The sequence below is a fragment of the Cynocephalus volans genome, chromosome 2 (assembly GCF_027409185.1).
Source record: "Cynocephalus volans isolate mCynVol1 chromosome 2, mCynVol1.pri, whole genome shotgun sequence".
Taxonomy (NCBI): Eukaryota; Metazoa; Chordata; class Mammalia; order Dermoptera; family Cynocephalidae; genus Cynocephalus; species Cynocephalus volans.
Window position 1 is genome coordinate 30,085,791 of NC_084461.1, and position 26,396 is coordinate 30,112,186.

At 41.2% G+C, this 26,396-nt stretch overlaps 1 protein-coding gene across 2 annotated transcripts in view; it reads left to right on the forward strand.

Moving 5' to 3' along the window:
* The window catches only part of NPR3 (natriuretic peptide receptor 3), a 61,877-nt gene extending 35,690 nt beyond the window's left edge, over positions 1-26,187 (forward strand). Inside the window, exons 4-8 of one of the 2 annotated variants that reach the window (XM_063087199.1) lie at positions 15,516-15,651; positions 21,049-21,143; positions 23,144-23,279; positions 24,812-24,899; positions 25,918-26,187. In XM_063087199.1, the coding sequence (XP_062943269.1) occupies positions 15,516-15,651; positions 21,049-21,143; positions 23,144-23,279; positions 24,812-24,899; positions 25,918-26,029 (567 nt within the window). In that variant the 3' untranslated portion in view covers positions 26,030-26,187. The remainder of the gene's footprint in view (positions 1-15,515; positions 15,652-21,048; positions 21,144-23,143; positions 23,280-24,811; positions 24,900-25,917) is intronic. The other variant, XM_063087200.1, reaches the window with a different exon arrangement.
* The last annotated feature ends 209 nt before the right edge of the window (positions 26,188-26,396 follow it).

A 26,396-nucleotide genomic window follows, 5' to 3' on the forward strand; every position in this document is an offset into this window, starting at 1 on the left:
GTAGAGCAGTTCCAGGTGATAATCAGGTCCAGGGTCTTAACTACTCAAAGGGCTGTCTATGGACCAGTGATGTTAGCATCACCTGGGAGATTGTAGACATGAGGAATCTTAGCTCTCTATCCCTCCGACCTGCTGAATCAGAGTCTGCATTTGATCAAAATCCCCAGGTACACTGAATACATATTAAAGTCTGAGAAACATTGGTTGAAAGTATGTTTATGAGAGTGAGTTGATGAAACTGGGCAGAGATGAAATACATCATAATAATGGCAGCTAAGGGACAAGAGGTTATGGTGTTGAATGAATGGATAATGCACAGGAGCACTGAAGTGGCCCACTGTGAATGCAGTAATGTGGGTGGAGAGGAAGAATGTGATCTAACTGCCAACCTCCTTAATGCATTCATTATGCCCTGGGAATGAGGGGGCCTTTGCATCAGATGGTAGTGATAATTTGACATAAGATTTTTGACATCTCAGTTTTTTGAGAACAGTCTCTGGTTAGGATTTTTTTCCCTTAAGTTCGGCATCTCAGCTCTTAAAAAATTATAACTGGTCCTTAAATAATGATGAATTGACTTTATCAGCAGTGGACTTAAAGAGATTAAGCCTTCTTTTTCTGCCATTATTTCAATTTACAAATTTTTTTCCAGCAACCCTAAAGCTGACTTTAACAATCTAGTGTCCAATATTACCTTTTTATTTCTTTGATCTTATTTTCCTGACAGTGAATTAAAAATTGTGTTTGTTAGGACAAACTTCCTTATTCTTTCTTTTCTTTCTTTCCTTTTTTTCCTATCTCCTGATATGCAAATTACAGCTTGGCAGTCTTTACACATGCTAGAGAAGTCACATGAAGTCTTCTAAAGAAGAGGCTGATTTACTTGCTGCTCCATCCCTGGGTGTGAGTTAGGTGTTTTAGGGAAGTTCTCGCTTGATAAACAAATTGACACTGGCAATGAAGGTGCTTATTTGGAGTCAAGAGACCTGAGTTCTAGTGTAGCCCTGTCCTTTCCTCTGCGTGACGTTGGGTGAATCAGGCAACTGTTGTGGGCTTTAGTTTCTCATTTACACAATATACTGCTTGGAGTATATGAGCTCTCAATTCCCTTCAAGTTGTAAAATTTTGTGATTCTGTAATTCTTTTAGGCTGTTAAGAATGCTTATAAGGCTGAAATAATGCAATGCTCTAAGACATGCACCTAGGAGTCTCTCTTGCGTTGCGGCCAATGTACTTATTAAGCTCAGGTCATTCTACCTTTCAAAATATTGAGAATATCTTGATGGTGAAAATCATAATACATCTGTATCCAGAATACTCTGCATAGTTTTGGTAGCTTTCTTAAGAGAAATGAGTCTCCTTGCATTGGTAGATATGTAGTTCTCAAGGTTTTTAATAAAGTTATTAAATAAAATTAAAAAATTATTATGGATTTTCATATGTTCTAAATGCACTGACTGAGGAAAAGCTTCCACAGTTTTCCGAGCTTGGGTCATTCATTTAGGGAACTGATTAATAAACACAACTTTTTAAAATGGGAAATTTCAAATATATACACGAATAGAGAGCCCAGTATAGTGAGACTTCATGTCCTCATCACTCAGATCCTACAATTACCAACTCAGTTTAATTTCATCTGTAACCTTTTCCCCACCCTCACTCCCTGATTATTTTGAAGCAAATCCAAGGCATCATCATTTCATCTGTAAATATTTTAGGATGTGTGTAGAAGATGAGGCGCTTTATTATTGCATTAAAATAAAATTTATATACAATGAAATCCGTTGTTCATAACTGTGTAATTTGACCAGCTTTGATAAATGCATACATCCCTATAAACAGCACTTTAATCAAGACATAAGATTGCATGACCATGTACAGTTCCTTCATTTCCCTTTCCAATCAGTTCCCACGCCTTTGAGCAACCATTCTCATTTCTATTACCATACTATTTTTCTATTACCATATTAGTTTTGCCTGTTCCTGAATTCATACAGCACATAATATATGAGTGGGATCATATAGTATATGCTCTTAGATATGGCTTCTTTTATCTTATATGCTGCTTTTGAGATTTTGCATGGTGATGCATATATTAGTAGCTCATTTTAAAAAAATTTTCAGAGTAATATTCTCTTGTATAAATATACCACAATTTGTTTATTTATTCTCCTGTTGATGGACTTTTTTTTTTTTTTTTTTCCAATTTGGGACTATTATGACTAAAGCTTCAGTGAGTATTCTTATATAAGTCGTTTTGTAGACATATGTTTTCATTTCTATTGAGTAAATATCTAGGAATGGAATTCCTGGGTCATAGCACAGATGCATGTCTAACTTTATGAGAATCTGCCAAAGTAGGGTCATTCTACATTCCCACTGGCAAAGTGTGAGAGTTACAATTGCTCCACAACTTCATCTACATTTAGTGTTATCTGCTTTTAAATTTTACCTGTTCTGATGGGTGGAAAATGGTATCTCATTATGGTTTCAAATTGTGTTCCCTCGAAGACTAGTGATTTTGAGCCTCTTTTCATGTGCCTGTTGGCTGTTTCACTGCTGAAGGACCTGCCCATTTAAAAATTGGGTTGTTCGTTTTTCTTTTTTGTTGTTGTTGTTATTTATGTAAAGAGATTTTTAAAATAATATATTCTGAATATAAGTCAAATATATGTATAATAAATATTTTCACTCAGTCTTTTACTTGCTTTTTAATATTTTTAATGGTGCTTCTTAATGAGCAGAGTTTTTTTATTTCAATGAAGTCAATTTTTTTTTATATTCAGTGCTTTTTTGTGTTCTCTTTAATAAAAATTTGTCAACCCCAAAGAAACAAAGATATTCTCTTGTTTTCTTTCAGAGAAAGAAAAAAAAAGTTTTATCTTTTATGTTTAGATCTGTGATCTATCTCAAATGAATTTTTGTAGATGCTATGAGTTGGGAATCAAGTTTTAGTTTTTTTCCATTTGTTTTCATTGTACAGCATGTGTTGAAAAGACTGTTTTTCCTATTGAATTCCTCAGGTGCTTTGGTCAAAACTCAAATGACTGTAAGTGTGGGTTTTCGGCTCTTTATTCTGTTTTATTGATCTACTTTTCTATCCTTATACCAATTCCATACTGTCTTAAATACTGTAGCTTTATAGTAAATCTTAAAATATGGTAATGGTAAATCTTGAAATCTGGTAATGTAAGTCCTCTAATTTGTTCTTCTCTTTCAAGAAAGTTTTGCCTATTCTAAGATTTTTCTTTTTTCTATATAAATTTTAGAATTGACTTGTCAATTTCTACAAGAAAAACTTCCTGGGATTTTTTTATTTAGATTGTACTGATCTGTAGTCCGATTTTTTGGGAAAATCAGCATTAGACATAGAGTCTTCCAATCCATGAACATGAGATATTTCTCTATTTATTTGGGTCTTCTTTAATTTCTCTCAGCAATGTTTGTAGTTTTCTGTGTGGAGGTCCTGCACAACTTTGATTAAATTTTTGCTAATAATTTTATGTCTTTTGATGCTGTTTGTAAACAGAATAAACCAATCATTTTCAATTGTTTGTTGCTAGTATATAGAAATACAACTGATTTTTGTATATTGGCTTTATATTATTTCTTTTCTTTAGACTGGTGTATTTACTATTGATATATCTTTAAGATCATGGACTCTTCTCTCTCCAATCTGCTTTTAAGTCAATCTAGTGAATATTTATTTTTTTAATATTGTACTTTTCAGTTCTAGAATTTTCAATTGTTTCTTTTTATAGCTTCTTTTCTCTGCTGAGACTCTCCATCTGGTCATTCTTTTTGGCCGTCTTTTTCTTTAAGTCCTTAAACATGTTTGTAATAGCTGCTTTAAAGTCCTTATCTGCTAATTCCAACATTTGGATCATCTCAGGGTCACTTTCTATTCACTTTTTTTCCCCTTATCTATAGGTCACCTCCCCTGGCCCCACATGTCTAGTAGTTTTTGATTTTGTACTGGGTTTTGTGCATAATTTATAGAGATCATCATATTCAGTTATGTTCCTCTGAAGAGTTAATTTTTATTCTAGCGAGCATTTAAATTACTTGCTGACCTCTGTGAACATTTGGAAACTTGGCTTTGTTCTTTCTTAGAGTGGCTGTTTTGGTTTTGCTTTTAGTCTCAGAATAAATCTTTAGTCTCTACATATAGTCTTTACTCCTGAGTTATGGCCTATGTAAGGTTTTACTGGAAAGCCTGAGGTTATTTCCCACATTCTTCTAACTTGGTGGTATTCAAGCTCCAAACTTTCTTTCATGCAGAGAGCAGCAGTTCAAATGTTCCTCAGTTTCTCCAGTCTTCCAGCTTTCTACTGGAGTTCTTGGTATCCTTCCTGTATGTTTACAGTTTAGGGGTCAACCAAACACAACAGAAGTTTGTGGACAGATTTGGGTGGTCCCTTCTCTGTAGTTCTCCTCTACTGAGGATTTACTCCCTCAATTTATGCCCTCAATATAAGCTCTGAACTACATCCTCTGACCTCTAAAGCCAAGAATCCTGTGACTTTCTGCTTGAATTCTAGCTGGCCCATGCCTCCTGGACCAGGGAGCACCCTCAGGGGAAAACCATATAAATTTAGTTCTCATGCAATGTGTTCTCTACTTTCAAGGGTCAAGTCTCCTCCAACTACTGCCTGCTTTTGGTCACTTTTCAGTGCCTTCAAATAGTTCTTTTTAAAATTTTTGTCCAGAGTGAGTGAGTGAGTGAGTGAGTGAGTGAGTGTGTGTGTGTGTGTGTGTGTGTGTGTGTGTGTTTGTTATTTGGGAGAGTTAATCTGGTACAAACTACTCTGCCACTTCTGGAACCTGTTTTTTAAAACATAATAATTCTATTATCACACATGAAAGTTGCCAATAATTCTTTAACTTCATCAATAAACAGTGTTCAAAATGTAGGAAATTAAATTTCTTGTGAGGTAGATGATATTTAGTTTAGTTTTCAGTTTTTCTTTTTTTGGTAGCAAACTTGATGGAAAAGATTTCTTAAACAAAACTGAATTCACTCATTCACTGGCTGAGATAGTTAATTTCGGTATGAACATCTAATGGTGTTAAAACCTGGAAGTCTTTTTCTTAACAATAGGCCCTACAGAATAAAGACCCTCCAAAACCAAAGTCATAATATTTCATATTGAGTGCTAGGTAGAAAACATGTAGTCAGGAGTGCTGCTTTTACCTGGTTGGTTGCTGACGTGCTTGGAGCAGGCTGGTCTCTGATGCAGACGCTCGTTCTTTACATGCAGCTTGTTTCAATGCTCCTTTGGCATAATAGGCCTTTTCATTCAGAGCGAGGGCAAGGTCAGCTTCAGCTGAGTCTGTGACTTATCAGAAATCTTGATTCACTTGATCTGGCTGAGTCCTGCTGTGTGAGCTGCTGGTTGAAGATTTGGTTCAGCAAAGAGGGACAACAAGCTTGTTGCCTCATGTTCCGTCTCGCCCTTTCTTCTTCCATCTTCCTCCTTCTCATTCTCTCTCCAGGTGCGAGTTCTGTCCCTCCCTCACCCTGGTGATGGGTTGGAGGTTAACCCTGTCACAGCGACTGAAGCACATGGTCAGTCTTCTCTCGTTTGTCTCTCCAACCTACATATTCAGCCTGTAGAGCTACTCAAGCTTTTGCCAAATAAAAACACAAACTAGAGCACAAAGCTGTTTTTCCACATTAGCTGGCTGTCTTTCCAACGTATGTGGCAATAGGATAAATGTTGTAACTAGGCAAGCCAAGTTTGAACTCTTACTTAGCCACTTGCCCACCCAGCGTTTTCTTGAGTTTTGACCCATCAGGGGTCTTCTTTCTGTTAGGATGTTACGCAGAGCCTCTCTCTTGGGATAATAACAGTACCCATCTCTGAAAGTTTTGTAAGGACTAATGCAATAGAGTTAAGTGTTTACATAGCTCCTAGCATATAGCAGATGTTTAGTAAAAGCTATTATAATTATTGCCCGGAAGTAAAGAAAACTGCTTGACTGTTTAAGCTAGCATTTTGTAAATCTGTTTAACCACAATACAGCTCTTTTTAGAACCATCAGTTAACATTTCGTGGAATGCTGCTGCTCTATGGAATATGGCTCAGGAAATTCTGAATTAAGAATTGAACAAAATTAAGCTGTTGGGGTTGGCGTTCTGGGTGTTAGTTCAGTCCTCACCTCACCTTGAAATTGCTTAAATAAAAATGGAAAGCTTTCATTTTAAGATAAAAAACAGAAAAGCAAACAAGTTGCCCTCATCTGAAACCTGGATTTTTGCTCATCTCTTCTTTGTAATCACATCTCCAGGTGACTCATGGAATTCAGGAGAAACTGTCTGAAGTTCTCAGGATCAGTTTCAGAGGGTGACATCAAGCCTGAGAAATTAGAATTCTGAGTTCCTTCTGATTTTGGCCTTTCAGAAATGTGTCCCTTCTCTTCTCCTGGCTCCATCTCTTCTTGGCCTGGTCACCCCCTCTCCCTGCCTGGCAGAGTTGCAGGGAGTGCAGGGCACCTGCTGCCTGCTCCTGCCCTTCTCCTGCTGGGTTTTGATTTATGCCTTTACCCCCCCGACACTGTGCCTTGACAGGAATGCAGACCCCTGGGAAGAGAGGCCAGCATGTTCCCCGAGCAGTCTCATGGGGCTCAGGTCACCAGAGTTTCCAGAGGCACATCTAGTCGGCAGTGGTGGGATGTCAAGGCCCAGGACAGACGTCACTCACTTGCTCATCTGAAAGCCAGGGACAATGATGTCATTATGTCTGCGCACTTCTCAACTGAGCCTTCAAGGGTGATGGGCGATAAGAAGCATCCATATATGACATGCGTGTGACACATTTAAAGGGCAAATATATCAGATGACTGAATTCCCTGCATGAGCCTTGAGAGAACTTTCAAAAGTTGGTCTTATTTAATTGTGCTTCCTGTCCACCAATTCCAAACTTGAAGCCCACAGAGTCCTCAGTGCTCCTCACAAGCAGGACACGGGCGGCTTTCCTTGTGGAGATTTGCATTTGTCGATGGGTTCCGTGTGCCGGCTCTGTGGCTCTGTGCTTGGCCACTGCTGCTGTTGCAGTTATTAAGGGAGGTGAATCATCTTCCCAAGATTGCTATCGTTCAATGATCCATTCTGTTCTAGGTGGTGAAAGAGAAAAATATCTGCCTCTATCTGCAGGCAGCCACACCTTAGGCTGTAAGATCTAATTTTCCAGTCCAGGGCATTGCCCAGGAGCAGTGCTGAGCCCGGGATGGAGACAGTTATTTGGGAAACTTAGGGAAAACCCCCACCCCAAGAAAGCCATACCTTCAGTTTGGGGAGAAAGAAGTCTGCCAGATGCTACAGCAATGCTTTGGCCAAGCACAGAGCTGCGGATGGAGCCCCGGCTCTCTCCCTGATGTGCTGCCTGCCTGTCGTAAGCCACTTGCCCTTTGCATTTCCCGAGTTCAACTAGGATAAGGGGGTGGATTTTCAGCTTAACTTCCCTCAAGGCTCAAATAAGCCAGCAAGTGACCAAGTGTGAATTCCACAAAGGCAGGCCCAGTACAGAAGAGCAGACAGTGGGGTGTCTGTCACTAACAGTAAGACCCCTCTGTTTGGTGTTGAGGGGGTTGTGATGTCACTTGGTTTATGGCAGTTACTGCTGTTACCCTAAATCGTAGACTTTTACTTTTATGATTTCAAAGGAAATTGAATGAAAACAGACACTATATTTTTAAAGTACTTATAAAGTGTTCACAAAATGCAGAATATTCTTTGACCTTTGGGCTACCCATGCAGCATTCCCAGGCCACTTCCTTCTGCTGTCTCCATCTCCAGTGGTCTGGGAGGGCTGGATAAGGCTCATTTTCAGGCTATTGTTACCAGTCAAAAAGGTGATGCTGCTGTTGTTACAGTTATGATGGGAGCAGGACAGGCCGCAGGCCCATCTCTTCTCTCACCTGCCCTCTGTAAGAATTTCCCTTTCCCACATCGCCCCTTCAAGCAAATAGGAGGTTGAAAGATGTGTCTTTTTCAAAGCTCTCTTGAGACATGCTGCCCAGCACCCTCCTCTTCCCTCATTTGCACTGGGAACCATCGGTTTGTGGTAAAGAGAGAACCGCCGTGTGACACACTTGGATTCTTGTTAACACCACAAGCAAGACCCTGGGGCAGCCCAGCCTTGCATTGAACTTTGGTAGCTTTCTTCCAACAGCCTCTATCTGACAGCTTGACAGGGTTTCTCAGATATCCAGGCATCCCTGAGAGCCAGATCACTGTCACTTTGCAGAACAGCTGAGGCACACGGCATTCTTTGCTTACTTGTCTGGAGCACAAGCATTGAGGGATTTATCTAAATATGCACTTGCCTTCCCAGAAAGAAATGAGGAAGAGGTGGCTAACTGCCATCAAGTGGAGCCATGCCACAATCAGCAACTCTTTATGTCAGTTAGATAATAAAAAATAACGAGTTTTCTATTCCCCTTTCCCCATGATAGAGGCTTTAAAAGAAACCACTAATAAATAGATGCGGCTGGCAGGTGCCATCAGAGAGAAAGGTCCCTGGTGAAAATGGTGTTCTTTCATTTGACATGCCTGCTGCTGGCCAGCCGCAGAGGACAAAGTCAAGAGAATTGAGATGCAATGGTGAGTGATTAATGCCGGCGTGATACCTTGTTCTGGCAAACTTCCCAGAATGAGTGGGAGATGGTGAGTGATTTTCATCTCATTTGGATGCCAGACACTTTGCTACAGAGCACAAATGATTATTCCCCCGGAGCTTGGCCTGCACGGGGTCCACTGCACCACTTGTGTGTGTGGAGCTCGCCTAGGTGTTCGAACGGAGCGGCGGTGCTTTTTGGTGGAGGTTGTAAACTGTGTTGCTCTCTTAACCCAGTTTGTTCAGCATCTAGCAGGGGAATGGCTGCATTTAGGAATTTAATGAAGGCTTATGGCTAATGATGGTAAGAAAGAGCTTTCTGGCTAGAAAGGATACTAAATGTGAGATCAGGTCGCTCAGGTGGGGAATCCTGTTTTCTATGATCGGTAACAACAGCATGATCCGTGTCAGTCAGGACTTTGAGCTTTGAGTGTGTTCTGGCCAGAGGCAGGGGGATAGACCAGATGAACTTGCTTCTTTCAGCCTGGAGGTGTAATGCAAAGTGTTCCTAGGGCAACTTAATACTCTGGGAGTTTTTTCTCCCTCATTTTTTTTCTCTTAACTTGCACTTCCAATTTTCAGTGTCTATAATGTGCTAATGGGCTTTCCTCCCATTAAAAAACATGTGTGGATGTGAGAATGTTCTCCTCAAGAAAAGACAGTCTCTAGGGTTTGCTTCTGGCTTGAGATCCTATGAGGTAGGCGTTATGAAACCTCCCCCGCAGCAGGCTGGGGTGCCAGCGAACCTCCGTGGGATCAGCAGCTCTCCTGCTAATTTTGGCAGGAGGGGGAGACACTCAGCCACTTTGAGAGGAAAAGAGGTAAATTTCGTGATCTATTTGCAAATCAAGATAGAATGAGTTTTCAGACCTGGGCATGTGTTCAGAGCCTGTCTATTCTCTTCTATTATCAAACCTGTTAAGACAAAGGAAATCCAAGTTCATCCTTCTCTGCCAGGTAATTGTTCTTCCCATCCTGGGTTATAGAGGAGCAGCTCAGAGAGCAGATCACGAAGGAGGGAAGGGCAAGGGCCCGACAGGGGGTGGTGCTGGGGTGCACACACAGTGGTTTGGGCGGCCAACATCAGCAAGGTGGCCCCAGGTTAGGATTTTGAGAAGGGGACATGAGGAGGAGGAAGAATAGAGGTGGACATGTGATGCCCAGCAGATGGCACTTCACAGTTTAAGCAGGGGCCAGAGCACAACACTCAAGTACAGAATGCTGGAAAACTGAGGAGAGAGATGCTCTTTTGGCCCTCAAAGTAAGGAGGGCATGAGACCAAAGCTTTTCTAAAGCTCCGCCAGTCCACCACTTTGTGATTCTGTGACTTCCCTTTGTAGCAGGGTGGTTTCTATGTAATTATCAAAGAGAATATAGAGCTTGCGAAACAAGTTTTTTGCATTGTTTTCTGAGAATTAGATTACACAGCTCAAGTCCACTTATTAAAATCCATCAACTCACCAGCACGCATACTTTCTTAAGCCACAGTGACTTCATGGCCTAAGTGAAAATTTCATATTCTTTTGGGAAATTGAATTAGCATAGCCAAATCAGCAGAAAATTCTCTTTGACTAGTAGATGTTATTTCTACATCATTCTTCTTTGCCTAAGAAAACTGACTCTGAGACTTAAGCTTGACAGCTAAGAGTAAGAGCCAACATCTACCAGTTGTTTTCATGGTCCCAGGAACTCTGAGCTATTTTACATGCACTAGTTCATTTCATCCCCAGCAGAACTCTATGAGGTGAGTGGGTATTAAGCCCCCTCTTAACAGACTCTTTTTCACCCCTACTTCTCCCAGAGGGTCAAGTGGGATTCACCGGCTTGGGTGTGGCACTGTGGAAGTAAGAGAAATGCTTGGGGTGCCAAAGCATGAGTGGGGAGCCTTAGTTTCCATTAAGTGTAAAATAGGTCAATAAGATGTGTTATACCTGCAAGTAAGTCACTTATTTTCTGAATAGTGCTGTTAGGAATTAGAAGCTAAGCCAGACTCCTAGGTTTATAATTCTCTATCCCTCGACAACAACAACTACAAAAGCTAAGAGTGAGTGCCGACTCTTGTCAGACACTGCTCAAAGTCTTTTACATTTATTAATTCACTCAAACCTAATAGCATCCGCTGGAAATATCTTCTATTATTTTCCTCATTTTCCAGACAAGGAAACCAGAAGCACAGCTAGGAAGTGGCAGCTTTGGCAAATCTGAAATACTCGCTTCCCGACGCACATGCAACTCACTGTCCTCAGGGGCGGGTTGAGGCCGAATAGAACCGTGCTGAGCTGTGCCTTCTGCAGACCGGGTGGGGCAGCTCCCTTCTGACAGGGCTTCTTCTTTCTAGAGAGGGGACAGGTAGTGCCTCACACGGAAGCCTCGCCAGTGGTCGTCTGCAGAATGCCCGATTCTGCTGTGTTGGCATCTTAGCATTGACAAATTTTTCTGTAAAAAGGAGGCTTGGATTTTTCATATTTTTTAATGCAGAGTTTGTTTCTAAGCTACTCAGTGTTTTACGATTGTTTTTGCTCATTTCATGTCCCCATAATCTTGTAATGGATTTAAGTGTGGTATCGGAATTTACCAAAGGTGCTTACAATCTAGCTAAGGGGCAATCTAAAGTCAGCCAAAGTAATCAAATGCCTGCTGCAGACAGCCCAAGTCTCTTGGGGTGGCCTGTAGGTTCTCCATGACATGACTCTCCTAACCTCTCCATTCCCGTCTCTCAGTGCCACCCTGTCCCTTCTGCCCCCAGCCTAGCAAACAGTTTGCAGTTCCTAAAATACACCAGGCTGGCAGGATATGCCTGGACTCCATGCCTGCGCCCACACCACTCAACCTGCAGTCTTTCCCTCACCCTCCCCACTGCTGAACATCTCTTCATTTTCAGTTCTCAGTTCAACCTTTGGCTTCACCACTGTTAATCTCCTCCTGCCTGCCCCTCCTCAACCCATGATATTGTCCACTCACTTTTTGTATTTTTACTGTATCCTGAACAGACCTCTAAACAGTACTCACACTTGAGTTCATAAAATAGTCATAAGAATATTAGCTTATATTTGTTGAGTACTTGGTATGTGTTGGTGTATTCGTCCCTTTCTGTTGCTTATAACAAAATATCTGGAACTGGGTAATTTGTAAGAAAATGAAACTTATTGCTTAGTTTTGGAGACTGGGAAGTCCAAAGTCCAGGGAACACATTTGGTGAGGGTCAACAATGCAGGGGTCTCACCTGGCAGAAAATAGTGGAGCAGAGAGAGAGAGAGAGAGAGAGAGAGAGAGGGAGAGAGACTCTCATGTGCTCTTCTTTTAAAGCCCTCAAAACCACGCCCCTGACTGCCATTATTAATCCATTCACTATAGCATGGTCCTACAGTCTAATCACCTCTTCGAGGCCCCACATTCCAATTATCATAATAGGATTTCCCACTGTTTCAACACTGTCACAGTGGGGGGTCAAGTTTCCAATACCTGGATCTTTGGGGGACACAATTTAAGCTTCAATGAATTTGGGGGGTATTCAATCCACAACATTATGACCTGGCTCCCCCAAATTTATGTTCTTTTCATATATGAATACGTTCATTTCATCCCTAAAGTCTTAATTTGTTTTAATTCAAAAGTCCAAAGTTCAAAGTCCTGTCTGTGAAATCATAACAAGTTATCTACTTCCAAGATACAATTGTAGGACAAACACAGGGTTATTATTCCCATCCAAAATGGGAGAAATGAGTTGGAACCAGCCCAAATGTCCATCATCAGATGAGTGGATAAGGAAAACGTGGTATATCTACACAATGGAATACTACTCTGCTATTTAAAAAAAAAAAAAGAAGAAATGCTACTATTTGCAGCAACATGGATGGACTTAGATAAAATTATATTAAGTGAAATAAGCCAGGCACAGAAAGAGAAATACCACATGTTCTCACTTATTTGTGGGGGCTAAAACAAACAAACAAACAAACAAACAAACAAACAAACAAACAAACTGGGGCGGGGTGGGGGAAGAAGACAGCAGTCACAGTTCCTTGAACTTGTTAAGACAAGTGAACAGATATGATGTTGATGGGGGAGGGGGAGAAGAAGGGGGAAAGGAGGAAATGGTAAAGGGACACGAAAATCAACTACATTGTATATTGATAAAGTAAAATAAAAAAAAAGAATGGGATAAGTAGGCCACAACAAAAGGGTAATGGGTCCTAAGCAAGTCCAAAACCCAGCAGGGCAGGCATCAAATCTTACAGCTGGTGAATCATGTACCTTGACTCCATGTTCAGTGTTGTCTGCATGCTGGTGAGGGAGTTGGGTCCCCAAGTTCTCAGGCAGCTCTGCTTCTATGGCTTTCCTGGTCTCAGGTGATGCTTCAGCTCTCTCAGGCTGGTTTTGCACGCTGGTAGCTCTACAAGTCTGGGGTTCCCATGGCGGTCCTGCTCCCATGGCTTCACTAGGCATGGCGTTGGTGGGGTTTTTCTGCTGCAACTCCAACTGCACATTTCTTCTTGGCCTTGCTCTAGCAAAGGCTGTATGTGGCGAATCTGCCTGTATGACATTTCTTTCTGGGTCCCCAGACTTTTCCATACATCTTTTGAAATCAGGGTGGAGGTTCCCAAGCCTTCACAGCTCTGGCATTCTTTGAGCCTGCAGACCTAATACCACGTTGATGCCGCCAAGGCTTCTGGCTGTGTTTTCCAAAACTGTGGTTCCAGCCACACCTGGAGCCAATTTAGCTACAACAGGAGCAGCCAGAGCAGCTGGGGTGGTGGTGTGGGAAGCAGCATCCTGAGGTGGCTCTGGGCAGTGAGCCCATGGAGGGTGCCTTGGGCCTGTTCCCCAAGACCATTCTGTCTCCCTAGGCCTCTGGACCAGAAGTGGAAAGATTGGCCCCAGTGGCTTCTGCAATGCCTTCAGGACCTTTCCCCCCTTCTCTTGACGATCCCTTTCTTTTGTACTAATCTTCTTAGCACCATTGCATTTTTCTTCTGAAAATGCTCTCCTGCTTCTCTTCCACATGGCTGGGCTGCAAATTTTGTAAATCTTATGCTCTGCTTCCCTTTTAATTATACATTCTGGCTTTATATATTCATGCCTTTTCTGCCACAACTCAGGGTAGGCTGTTGCAAGTAGCCTTGCAGCTTCCTGAATGTTTTGCTGCTTAGGAATTTCTTCCACCAAATACTCTGGCTCAGCACCTTGAAGTTTCACATTCCATAAAACTCTTGGGCTTGAACAGAATGCAGCCAAGTTCCTTGCCAGTTCATAGCAAGGGTGATCTTTGCCCCAGTTTCCAATAAGTCCCTTCTTATTTCTGATACCTCCTTAGAAGGGTCTTTACAGTACATATTTCCATAAGCATTTGGGCACTACCATTTAACCAATCACTAAAACATTCCAAACTTTCCCTGGTTTTCTAAACTTTCACCAGCATCTAGGCTTTTTCTAGCTCATTCCTCCATATTCCTCCAGCCTCTCCTCAGCATCCAGTTCTGAAGCCATTTCCATATTTTCATGTATTTGTTATAAGCAACACCCTACTTCTTTCATACCAATTTTCTGTATTAGTCCATTTCTGTTGCTTATAACAAAATATTTGGAACTGGGTAATTGATAAAGAAAACAAAATTCGTTGCTTACAGTTTCAGAGGCTGGGAAGTCCAAAGTCCAGGGAATACATTTGGTGAGGTTCTTCTTTGGTAATGGCTTTACAGCAATGCTGGGGTCTCACATGGTAGAAAATGGTGGGGCAGAGAGAGAGGCTTTCATGTACTCCCCTTTTAAAGCCCTCAAAACTGCACCCTTGACTTCCATTATTAATCCATTCACTATGGCATGGTCCTACAATCTAATTACTTCCTCAAGGTCCTACATTTCAATTATCATAATAGGACTTCCCACTGTCTCAGTGCTGTCATACCTGGAACATTGAGGGAAACAATTTTAGCTTCAATGAATTTTTGGGGGGGACATTCAGTCCATAGCAGCTGGGTGTTATAATACTAAGCACTTTATGTAAGTGAATTCTTGTATTTCTTGCAACTGTCTCTTGATGCCCGTACTAGTCTCATGGTCAATAGACAGATGAAGAAAACAAATGTCAAAGAGATTAAACAACTTCCCCAAGTTTACATGGCCAGTGTATACATTTGCGAAACTGTAAGTTTCTTGAGGGCAAGGGCTATCTTACTTGAGCCAGGACTCAACTGGGCTATACCAACAGTCCAAGCCTATTTTCCATTCCTGTCCTTGGAGCTTGGCAGGGGGTGGGGGTAGGGAGTGGCCAGATGCACTTGAACCACGCCAAACACAAATTGGGAATAGAGACTGAGATGTTATTGCTCATAGAAGAGAGGACACAGACTCTGGGCAGGTGGGCAGGAAGCGCAGTGCCCACTCTTCTTGGCATTCTTAGCACCTGCATGCTAGTAGACATTCACCAATAGTTGAATATGAATGAATGGATCCCCACTGTTCTTTTAGTCATGCTCCACATTTGGAGCATGGAGAGAATCAGGAGGGCTGTTGATGGTGGAGAAGACCTCAAGGGGGAGGTTGCAGTCATGATGGCTCGAGGTGGGGAGCAGACGCGGAAAAGGAGGACACCTGTGCAGAAGGAACTGTCAGCAAAGGCCGACACACCTGGGGTACTTAACCTGGTCAACAGGTCCAGTGTTCCGGAGTTCTGTAATGTCTCGCCTGCTCTCCAAATCCTCAAATTGGCACAGGGTTTTCTTCACTAAGCTAGTGCCAGGAAAACCATGACGTGATTCTTGTTAGCTACCCTTCTGCCCACCTCTGCCATTGCTCACAGACCTTGAGTCTAACTTGTTAACCATTTTTATTGCTTATATTATTCCTGAAATTGAGTCATTTGGTGTTTGGGATCACCCAGTGAAGTTTTCTTTACAGGTTAACATGTTTGTTGAAGGATTCCATGATGCCATCCTCCTCTACGTCCTGGCATTACAGGAAGTACTCAGAGATGGTTACAGCAAGAAGGATGGAGGGAAAATTATCCAGCAGACTTGGAACAGAACGTTTGAAGGTGGGGATTCAGTCTACACGGTGACAATGCTGCAGTCAGTTGAGCTGCTGGTTCTGTTTTTCTCTGTTGCAACTGTGGGGCTTTTCCAGTGTCTGTCTTTTCTCAGCTATAAAGTATGGATAACAAATCGAGATCAATCCACTTCTTACAGGCTTGTTGTGAGAATTAAATGAGATAAGGCATATAAAAATGTGTTGAAAAAGTCCCATTGAAATAGGAAATACCTTGTCTCCTCTGATATTTAAGCAACAGCTCTATACTTCTTAAAATTACATTTGACACAAGCCTTATTCACAAGAGAACAATCCATTTGTGAAGAGTTCTATGATCAATTTTAAAACAAATATTAAACCCAGATATACATTTCCTTGTTAAGACTATGTTGGTTTTTGTGAAACTCAGAAAATATTAGCTGTGATGTTTAAACCTGGTGGTTTGAGATGATTAGCAGGTCCATTTGAGCCCTCTGCTTTTATTTTACTTTTAAAGTGGTGAATATTAGTTGTTGCTTTCTTCAAAACAGAGAAGTATAAGAACAACAACCAAAAATGGCCCATAATCTTGACACTCAAGCAACTTCTGTTGACATTTAAAAATTGCACAAGAATGAGACTATTCTTGGCTAGAAAATTTAAACAGCACAAAAATGTACAAAATGAAAAGTGAAAGCTTTCCTTCCCATCTTTGTCCCCTATCCCCGATGCAGTCACTAGTAACAATTTCCTGTGATTCTGTCAAAAAGTATTTTATGCCTCCTGCCAGCATATATGCAATTATATATATTATCTAAAAATTTTACGCAAAAAGGATCATATTATGAATGCCATTTTTCATCTTAGGTGTTTTACTTGTATGTCAAATAAAAGAATTTTCTATATGGGCACTCATACATCCAACACATTTTAAAATAACTACATATTGTTTCACATATGGTTGTAGAAGAGTTTCTTTAACCAATTTCCTATTGATGGACACTTCAGTTTACAATTTTTGCTATTATGCAACATGCTGTCAAAACCCTCTTGCACATTTTGATAAATTTTTGTGAGTACTTCCAACAGGGAACACTTTTAGTTGTAGGATTTCTCGGTTCAAAAGTATGTTGGTACTTTTTAAAGTGCATGAGATATTACCAAGTATCTTCCATAATGATCTGCTTAATCTATATTCTTGTCAACAATGTATGTAAAAGGGCTGGTTTCCTTTACCTCACATACTCAAAGAAAACTGACATGAGACTCAATATGGAAATGATGTAGTTGCTAGAGCCTTGCAGATATCAAGTTTATATTCATTCGACAGATATTCACTGAGCACTGACTATATGCCAGGCACTATTCAAGGTTCTGAGGATTCAGCAGTCAACTAAAGATGTTCCCTGCAATCTGCTGAGCTTACGTGCTAGTTTTGGGGGAGGGGATAGGCAACAAACAAATAAATACACCATTTCAGGGGATATAAAGTAAAGCAGGGTAGGGAAGTAGAAAGTGACAAGAGGGAGGAGTGGAACTGCTAGTTTAAAGTGGTTGGGAAGGTCTCTCTGAGTGGCATTTGAGTAGAGAACTGAGGGAGGTGAGAGAAGCTATGTAGATGTTTAGGAGAGAGCATTCCAGAGGCAGCAGCTAATGCAGAGACCTTGAGTGCATCTGGTGGGAGAGTGCAGAATGTCCCTGGAGTAGCAAGAAGGTCAATGTGGCTGACAGGCTGACATGGAGCACATGAGGAGTGGTGTATAGGAGCCAAAGCCAGAGAGGCAGTGGGGCCAGATCATGGGGACCTGGAAGCATTGCTGAGGACTTTTGCCTCCACTGTGGTGATGTAGAAGGCCACCCGTGGGTTTCAAGTGACATGATCTGCCTTGAGTCTTTAAAAGGGGTCCTTATGGCTGCTGCATGGAAAATAAACTGGAGCATGCTGACGGGCATCATTTGAGAACCATTAACGTAGAGTGCAGATCACTGGACCAGTCGGGAAAACTGCGTCCTAGCCACTGGCTAGTAACCTCAGTCCTCTGGGCTTCTCTTTCTTCACATGTCCAGTAAGTAGGTTGGACTAGTTGATGATTGACAAGGGCCTTTCAGTTCTGCATCATGCTAATTCTTCCTTTGAGTTCTTTAATGGATTGAGGTATGCATATATTTATTTATAACCCTCTCTATGAAATTTTTCAATAACAGCAACAAGTACTACCAAGTCTAGATCTGGGGCACATTTTTTTTTTTCAGTTGGGACTCCTATCCATTTCATTGCCTCAGCTTGTGCTCAGTTATAAGAAAGGGTAGACAGTAAGGAGGAGTCAAGCTCCAGCTAGAGTTGTCTGGGCAGTAGCTTTGGTGGCAACTGGTGGATTTCATTTCTCCTTGGTGGTTTTAGTGAATGCCATGTCTTACTCAAAACCAGGGTGACATCTCTTTTTAACTTTAGACAGATTGTAGGACATGGGCATGTATCTTGCTTTACCTCTGACTGCTTCAGCAGAGGAGTTAGGATCAAATAGGATAATTCAGGGGGCATATTAGGATAGAGCCAATTTCCCAGAACTTTTGCACAATAACCGAGAAACTGGAGTGTGTGGACACAACCTTGGTAGGCCACATCCCATTCTTAGCTATTACTCACTACCTGATGTGGTCACTTGTTCTTGGTCTTCTGTCAGAGGGACAGGAGCCAGAGTTGGGGGATGCTGGAGGACACCACTGAGGGAGGTTGTTAAGGGATGGGCAGGTGCCTGTGCCCGTGATGGCTGGAATGTAGTTTTGTTTAGACCCAGGGCATGGGCTAAATTTTCCAATAGGTCCTGTTGATGTTTCCATTCTAAGGCCTGGTCTACATGTGATATGAGTCTTAAAACAATCAATTGTATAGTACACTCTAAAATTAGAATCACATTTGTCCAAATGTAAAGATAATTGAAGCCAAGGTCCATTTTAGGCTTAAATTGTTTGGAGAGCTCATTTAATTTGCTGAACAATGGCCCATTTGAGGGTAGGCCCCAAAAGAACTCTAAAGTACGTGTATGAAGAAAAACCCTAACCTTCTAAAAATAAAAACAATTTTAATTTGAATGGTCACTGTAAGTGACCATTAAGTTGTCAAGGGAAAAATACTCTGGATGTTGTTTGACAAATTTGGATTTTATTGCCATGAAACCTGTGATCAACTCTCAAGTCTTTCAATAAATGGCCTGGGAAGAAGCTGAATTTCCTCTGTGTGAGAGGTGAGAGTGACAAGGTAAATAGGATGGTGGCTCAAACCTTAAGCTTCATTACAGGCAAATAGAAATGAGGGTGGAAAGTCTCATTACTTATGTACAGGAAAATTCTGCCGTCAGCTTGACAATCTCACCTTATGTACGATACTCAAAGTGAGATGAAGTCTCACTTTGCTAATCGGCTACCCCAAGGGTTCTCACCCCATTTCTTGGCAGAATTGTAATAGCTTAAAGGTGTAATGAGGTCTTGGATTACTAGGGCCACCTTGTCTTATAAAATGTTCTGCAAAACATTTAGCAGGACACATCATTACAAACACCTCTGAATAGAATGACAATGGTTTTGGATAGACATTATGTTTGTAGATAAATATATTTTTTAAAAAATCATATATATCACTTAAAAGTTTTACAGGCTGTCAGAGACACACAAGTTTGAGATAGGTATATCCTTTGTAACCAAACTAAATTAAGAAGACAAAAAATCTAGATGAATGGTAGCTCCATTCTGTTTCTGGCAAAGTAGACCAAAGTCTGGAAAATCCTTTGGGTTCAAACCACAGCCCAAAGGACAGTGAACCCAAATACCTGCACTCTCCAAACCACACTAGAGGATGGAACTTTCCCTTGGGATCCTTTTCCCCAGACATTCAATTTACTAGAGGAGTCAGTACTTCTGGAGAGAACCATATCAATAGAAACACCAATTAAGAATTCCATTGAACTCTCCCACAGTTTAAAAGGAAAGAAAACAAGAGGCGTTAGTTAATTAGAATGTGGCTTCTATATGAATTCTCTTATTTAGTGAATAAAAATTGTGATACAGACATATTTAATATCAGCCAACAATACATAGTTACTTTTATGGATTAGCTGTTCTAAGCCACCATTGCTGGCCAAAGCAAGTGGATGTTCAAGGCCCCCCATACTTTGGCCACCCTGTCCCATCCTTACATCTCACTGCCCCCTCCATATACAGGGGCCGTCTCCCCAGAAAAGTCACGGTCCCTCTGGTCTTTTTTGGCCTCTATGCCTTTGTAAATACAACTAGGCCAGCTTTTCTGCCTAGAATATTTCCACTTCTTGATTGCTGCTTGACCAAATCATAGACTTCCTCCAACATCCCTATAAAATCCCAGCTTTTACAAAGTCATCCCTAATTCTCCAACTTGATGTGCTAGCTCTTACTCTGAATAGTGTGGGCATGGTCAGGTGTTCTCTACCAGACTTCAAGCATGGTAATAGTACTAGTAACTATAAAATAAATAGTAATAATAATAGTGACAGTAATAAGAACTATGGAAGAAAATAACTAAATTTTCTTGAACATGTGTTGAAAGTGCTTTACCTGTTTTATCTCATTTAATCTTCTCCAAAGCCTCTAGGTAGAGAGGCACTATTATGCCCATTTTACAGTTGTGGAGACTGAGGCTCAGAATGCTAAGTACCCTGCCCAAGGTCACAGAGATAGTAAATGTAAAATTTGGGATTCAAATGCAATCAGTTGGATTCCTGTGTGAACAAGCTAAATCCCCAGTCCAGATTGCCCTCTCTTGAGCAGAGAAGGTGTCCAATTCATTTTATCCTCAGCTGTAGCACTAGTTCAGTACCTAGTAATTTTCCAGATAACATTTGGATAAACAACGGAGAACACAATCGGGATAAAGAAGAATAGCTCTTCTTCAGCTATTGGCTCTGGTGACCCATGAAGCAGACCCTCTGCTCTCCTGTGTATTAAAACAGCCCTTAGTAAAGTGCATTCACTTAGTCCTGGGCCTGGTATGATTTTTATTTCATAATATTTGTCCAGTGGTAACTAGAACCTAAGACAAGTCTCTGAATGTACTGCACCTTCACTTCTCACTCTGCATTTAAAAAAATCAATACAAAACTCTGGGATAAGCATGCTGCTTTCAGGATTAGCCTTAATTTTTAAAAAACATATTCCCCAAAGAAGATCATTTCTTTCTTTTTCTTTTTAAATGTAAAAATGTTAAGAATTCAGGAATGCAGACACAGATGAAATTGCAATGTCTTTCCAAATGCCAACAAAAATGCTCAGAGTCTGATGAGATTCCCTGTGGCATGAGTTTGTTTAAAAAATCCTGTCAATTATTTTCTTGTTTTTGTTGGCAGACAGAGGTTTTAAGTAACTGACATTGAGTTCTTCACCTCTTGTCCTGCAGGTATCGCCGGGCAGGTGTCCATAGATGCCAACGGAGACCGATACGGGGATTTCTCTGTGATAGCCATGACCGACACGGAAGCGGGCACCCAGGAGGTGAGCAAATGACACTTCTGCAACAGTTGCTCCTTCTGCATGTTGGGACTCCAAGAATGCATTTGTCCTGGTGACCAAAGAGTTGTCCTCAAAGCAGCCTTCAAATAAAGATGAGTTGAAACCTGGGAGTTTCCAAGTAAGGAGAGCTCACTTCTGGTTGAGGGTATCAGGGAAAACTTCAGGTAATATTTCTATGTATCTTCTTTGTGGGGAAATCTTACCTTTCAAGTGATCAAGAATTACACCTTAGTCCTTTGCAAGAGGGTTGTAGGATGAAAGGGGTAAAGTGAAACTGTATTTATTCCCTTAAAATTTGAGGTTTTTTTTTTTTTTTTTTTTTTTTTTGTGGCTTGTTACAAACTTGACACCTATTAATAATTCAAAAGATGATGTAATTTCATGATAACATCATTAAGAGAAAAGGGTGCTCTGGACACAAAGATGAGTCATATGCTTACTGCGAGAGTGAGCTCTTTGCCTCAGTGTCCTCAGCTCTAACATGCAAATCATAATGTCTTCCTTGCTGATGTCACATGATTACTGTGAGGACTAGATAAAACAAAACCTAGAAAAGTACTATATAAACTTTAAGTTACAAATATATATATATATTTATAGATTATACAAATATGTAATGTTTCAGCAAATAATGCCACTTCCTCTGTTTTCCTGATTGGTCTCACACAGGGTCATTGCTCCCAGAGCCCTTTATTGGACCTGGCATATGGGAATTGCTGTTTTCCTCATTGTACCCATATACCTGGCCTTTGTGGGAGGGGCCAGGGCAGCAGGACTTGCCCTCACTATGTTACTGGATGATGTTTTACCCTTTGAGTGGTCTGGGTCTCATCTGTTTTCCAATCTCCCCCTCTGGAAAAGGTGGGTAGCAATAGTCTGTATAGTCCATTATGAGGTGGCAGTAGTTAAGGTTTGTGAAGCATTTGGTAAGTGCTCAGTACACGCCAGCAATTGTTCTGTTTTGGTGAGGGTCTGCAGCTCTTTCTGCAACGACCCAGCATAGGCTGCGATTGCTTGCTGGGCCTCTGTCAGGAGGGGAGAAGGGAGGAGAGTGTAACAGGCCACGCAGGAGCTGTGTGCTTATGTCCAGACAAAAGAGAAGTGAATCTTGAGAACCTGAGTGGAAAGGCACTTCTGGATCAGGGCTGATTGAACAGTCGTTTTCACCAGAAACTGAGGGATGACCCTGGAATGGAACCGTGGAAGAATAATGACTTTCCAGGGCCCCAAGGAGGTAACTGAAAGAGAGAGTTCAGCCTGAAAATTGGGGTGCTAATAGGGAGAATTCATCAGAGAGGAGAGTTTAACCTCCGAAGGAATAATCTGCCAACCGGAAGAGGGTGAAACAGGAAGTTCCTAAAAGATACTCTTTAATGCTTTATTATACGCCAAGCTAATGGAGGGGTGTGAGGCCACGTACCTGTCATATGCTTACCTGGGTATACAGTGGGCCCTGGCTGTCCCTCGCACATCCCTGGAATTACACATGCCTCACAGAGGGGTGACCACATGGGCTGCTCTGTGGCAGGTGGGTGGGGTAGTGCCCTATTCCACAAGCAAGGGAAAAGCCCTGAATTCGGAGATTATTATTTCCCTAGGGACAAAAATCCTGCCTTTCCACTAGGTAGTGGTGACTGAAGAATACCCAGGGGCAGCTGGCAGGACTCGGCCACTTTCTCTGCCATGCGGAGCTAACTTATGCCCACCTTGACAGCACCATGAGCGACTTCAAATCTCAGCTTACCAAGTCCAGAAACACCCTGTTACAGTCAGTGTGTACAGCAGGGAGCCACCCACACCCCTGCTCTTCCGAAGCGCTTGCTGTGCCTGCCCTGCAGGAGGCGGTTTGCTGCAGCCGGGCTGCCTGCTTCCTCAGCACCCACATCAGGCTGTGCATTTTTGGGAGTAGCCGTGTAACTCTACTTGGAAACAGATAACTTTAGCCTTTCAATCTGTATATTTGCTTTTTTGCCTTTATATAGGTTATTGGTGATTACTTTGGAAAAGAAGGTCGTTTTGAAATGCGGCCGAATGTCAAATATCCTTGGGGCCCTTTAAAACTGAGAATAGATGAAACTAGAATTGTGGAGCACACAAACAGCTCTCCTTGCAAATCATGTAAGTTTAGAGCCTTAACTTGCTGTGTTTTTCATCATCTCTAGTATAATGCAAGTTTATTTTAAAATATTTTTGTTTTTTTCAAATATATAAATTTATATTATTTATAGTATAATGCAAATTTAAAACACAAGTGTTCTCCGGGAGTTCACATTCTGAAAGTTCACATTTCTTTTTCTGATGTGCTAAAACAAAAGGGAACAATTCACAAACTGGTATTCGCCTTTACCAGAGACATCCGGGTCTTTCTTCCCTTCCTTTCTTCTCTTACAAAATGGTAAAAGGCTTCGCCCAATTTTTACATCTCTTACTATAATTCTTGGCTATTTGAGGCTTCCACTGTTAGGAAAAATTAAAACATCAATTTCTAAATGTCACTCACCTATTCATCTCTTGTAGCAAATCTTGTTCTGATTTTCAAAGTTTGTAGTTATCCTCCAACTCCTCAGAACCAGACAGATAACGTCCCTTCAACACCAGAAAATTTACAAATTGGGAAATAAGTCTAAAATTTGTTGCAGCCTCATACATAAATAGGGAAGAAAGTGGACGTTCACGCAAGTAGCTTAAAATAGGAAAATTGTTAGAAACCATTTCTCTAGAGACCCTTTTACAAGTTAGTGAGGGAGAACAAAGTGTATATTGATGTCTCAATACACACTTTGAGGACCATCCTTCAAACTGTGAGGTATGCATTTACGTCTATGCAATAATTAAGGGAAGGAATGAAGGAGGAAGTGTGTTAAGGACACAGTCTCTGGCGTCATTGGGCCTGAATTTGAAATCCCACCTTTGTCAACTGCTGGTTTGGTGATCCTAGAAGAGTTCTTTCACCTCCTTAAGCCTCAAATTTTCCCTATGTAAAATGGACAAAATGTCCCCAACTCTTAGGGCTGTTTGGAGGATTAAGTGAGATAATGCATTGAAGGCCGTATATGAAACTGTTATATATAAGCTAGCTATTTATCATTTTTATATAACTGTGACACTATTGAACTTGGTCATTTCAAATTGTTATTCACATCTTCACAAAGCTATATAGGACATTTTGACATGGAACTCTGGCTTTGGTGAGAGAACATCTAAAAACAGAACATTGACCCAATGTATTTTTCAACAAATCTTCTAGCACTTCGAAGTGTCACCATCCATATGTGAAAATGAGAAGTGCTGGGTCAGTCCCACGGTCCATCCAGTTGTCTTTTCTGACTATAAACTCAAAAGAGTATGGATATATCTGAAAACTTCAGTTTGCAATTTCCCTCAATTTTTCTTGAATCTGTTTTATTCCTATTATGCTCACTCTCTTGTAGCAGTGTGTTCATTTATCTAGTACTTTCTCAAATGCTTCTTAAGCTTTGCACTAGGCAAAAAGATATGAATAAAGGTGCAGGATCCCCTAGAAAATCTTTCTTACAAAGAAAGTAAAATTTGTCTCAAGTGGGAAATTGAGAAACACCTTCCAAAGAATGAAACTTGAAGCATTTCTATTTCTCCAAGTGAACTCTGATGATCTACGTTTCTTTTTCAAGCAGGTGGCCTAGAAGAATCGGCGGTGACGGGAATTGTTGTGGGGGCCTTACTAGGAGCTGGTTTGCTAATGGCCTTCTACTTTTTCAGGTAAGGACTCTTTATAAAGCTAAAATTCACTCTCCTTTACTGTTTTTGTCACTTGTCTTTGCATGATGCTCCTTGTGACTTGTCCACATCTTTCTTTTAACCCAGAAACATGGTGGTTAAAAGACCTTTGTTGACCCCGGCTTTGGTGGTCAGTGGGTTAGCATTCTGGGTACTGGGATCAAGGGTTTCTATTGCATCCCCCTGTGGGCCAGAGTCGCAGCTATCTTGTGATCATAGATATTCTGACAAGAATTCCTACCACCCACCAAATGTATAAGGGGAAAGGGAGTCTGGACAAAAGGGGAAATCAACCTCCCAGTCCTCTGGCTTTCTCCAGTTCAGAAATAGGGGCCTTAGGTTCACCTTCTTAAAGAGGAAGAGGGAACTCTGAGTAGTCCATGCTCTCAGGCTGATCTGTGCTCAGTATTTGGGAGAAGGCCATTTGCTTAGTTACCACTGTGGTTAAGCCCCAAAGCTTGTAAAACTGTAATGATGTATGTGTGTTCAAGATACTGATTGTCCCATACTGTGAGGGCAGTCCATTCCTTTGTCATCTTTGGTGGTTGAGTTTGTGGTTTATTCGTAAGTCATTAGATGAAGATTTCTTCATTCCTGCATAGAAATGTAACTCTGGCGTATGTGACCCTTTGTGGAACAATTGTATTCCTGTTCCTTTGGTCACAGTACACTTAATCTGATCTTTATCTAGGGCATATCCTGGGAGTTGGGGAGAGCTTCTGCGGCAGAATAGACAAGATCTAACCCACAAGGCGCCCAGGGAAGAAGGGGAAGTCTTGTTCTACGGCATTTCTGGAAAGCATGCCAATTTTCCTCCTTGAATAAGGGCATTACGCCTTGGGGCACACTACTTTAATCTCTGACCAGGGTTTCATATTCTGTCACTTCTCATTTATCAACCCAAACCCAGATGTCCCTTGGGGCATTCTTTGTAAGAGAAGCCATAGTATTTTGTAACCAAGTGAGGTTTTATTACTACATTCACTTTCCCTTTACCCAGGAAGAAATACAGAATAACCATTGAGAGGCGAAACCAGCAAGAAGAAAGTAACGTTGGGAAACATCGGGAGTTACGGGAAGATTCCATCAGATCCCATTTTTCAGTGGCTTAAAGGAAGCCTTTTTTTTCTCTGCCTGAGATTCCTAAGGAGATAGATGGGATGAAAGACATCAATGGAACAGAAAGGGTGTTCTTGAAGAATTCATTCTTTTAAACAGTCATTTCATTTAAACGTTTCTTTAGAAGCTCAGGAACTCTTATTAATCACCATCTGCCTCCCTTTCATCTCATGGCAGACAAATATAAGGATATAACATCACTCTGTTAAATGGTCATGCTGTTTCAAGGGCGTAAGATTAGATTAATGTTTTTAAAATCCAATGTCTCCTTATCTTGATGGCTTTTGGGGGCATTTCACACAATGATATAAAATGTGGTTTTCTTAAATGAAATATTTTGTAGCTAGAATAAAATCATTT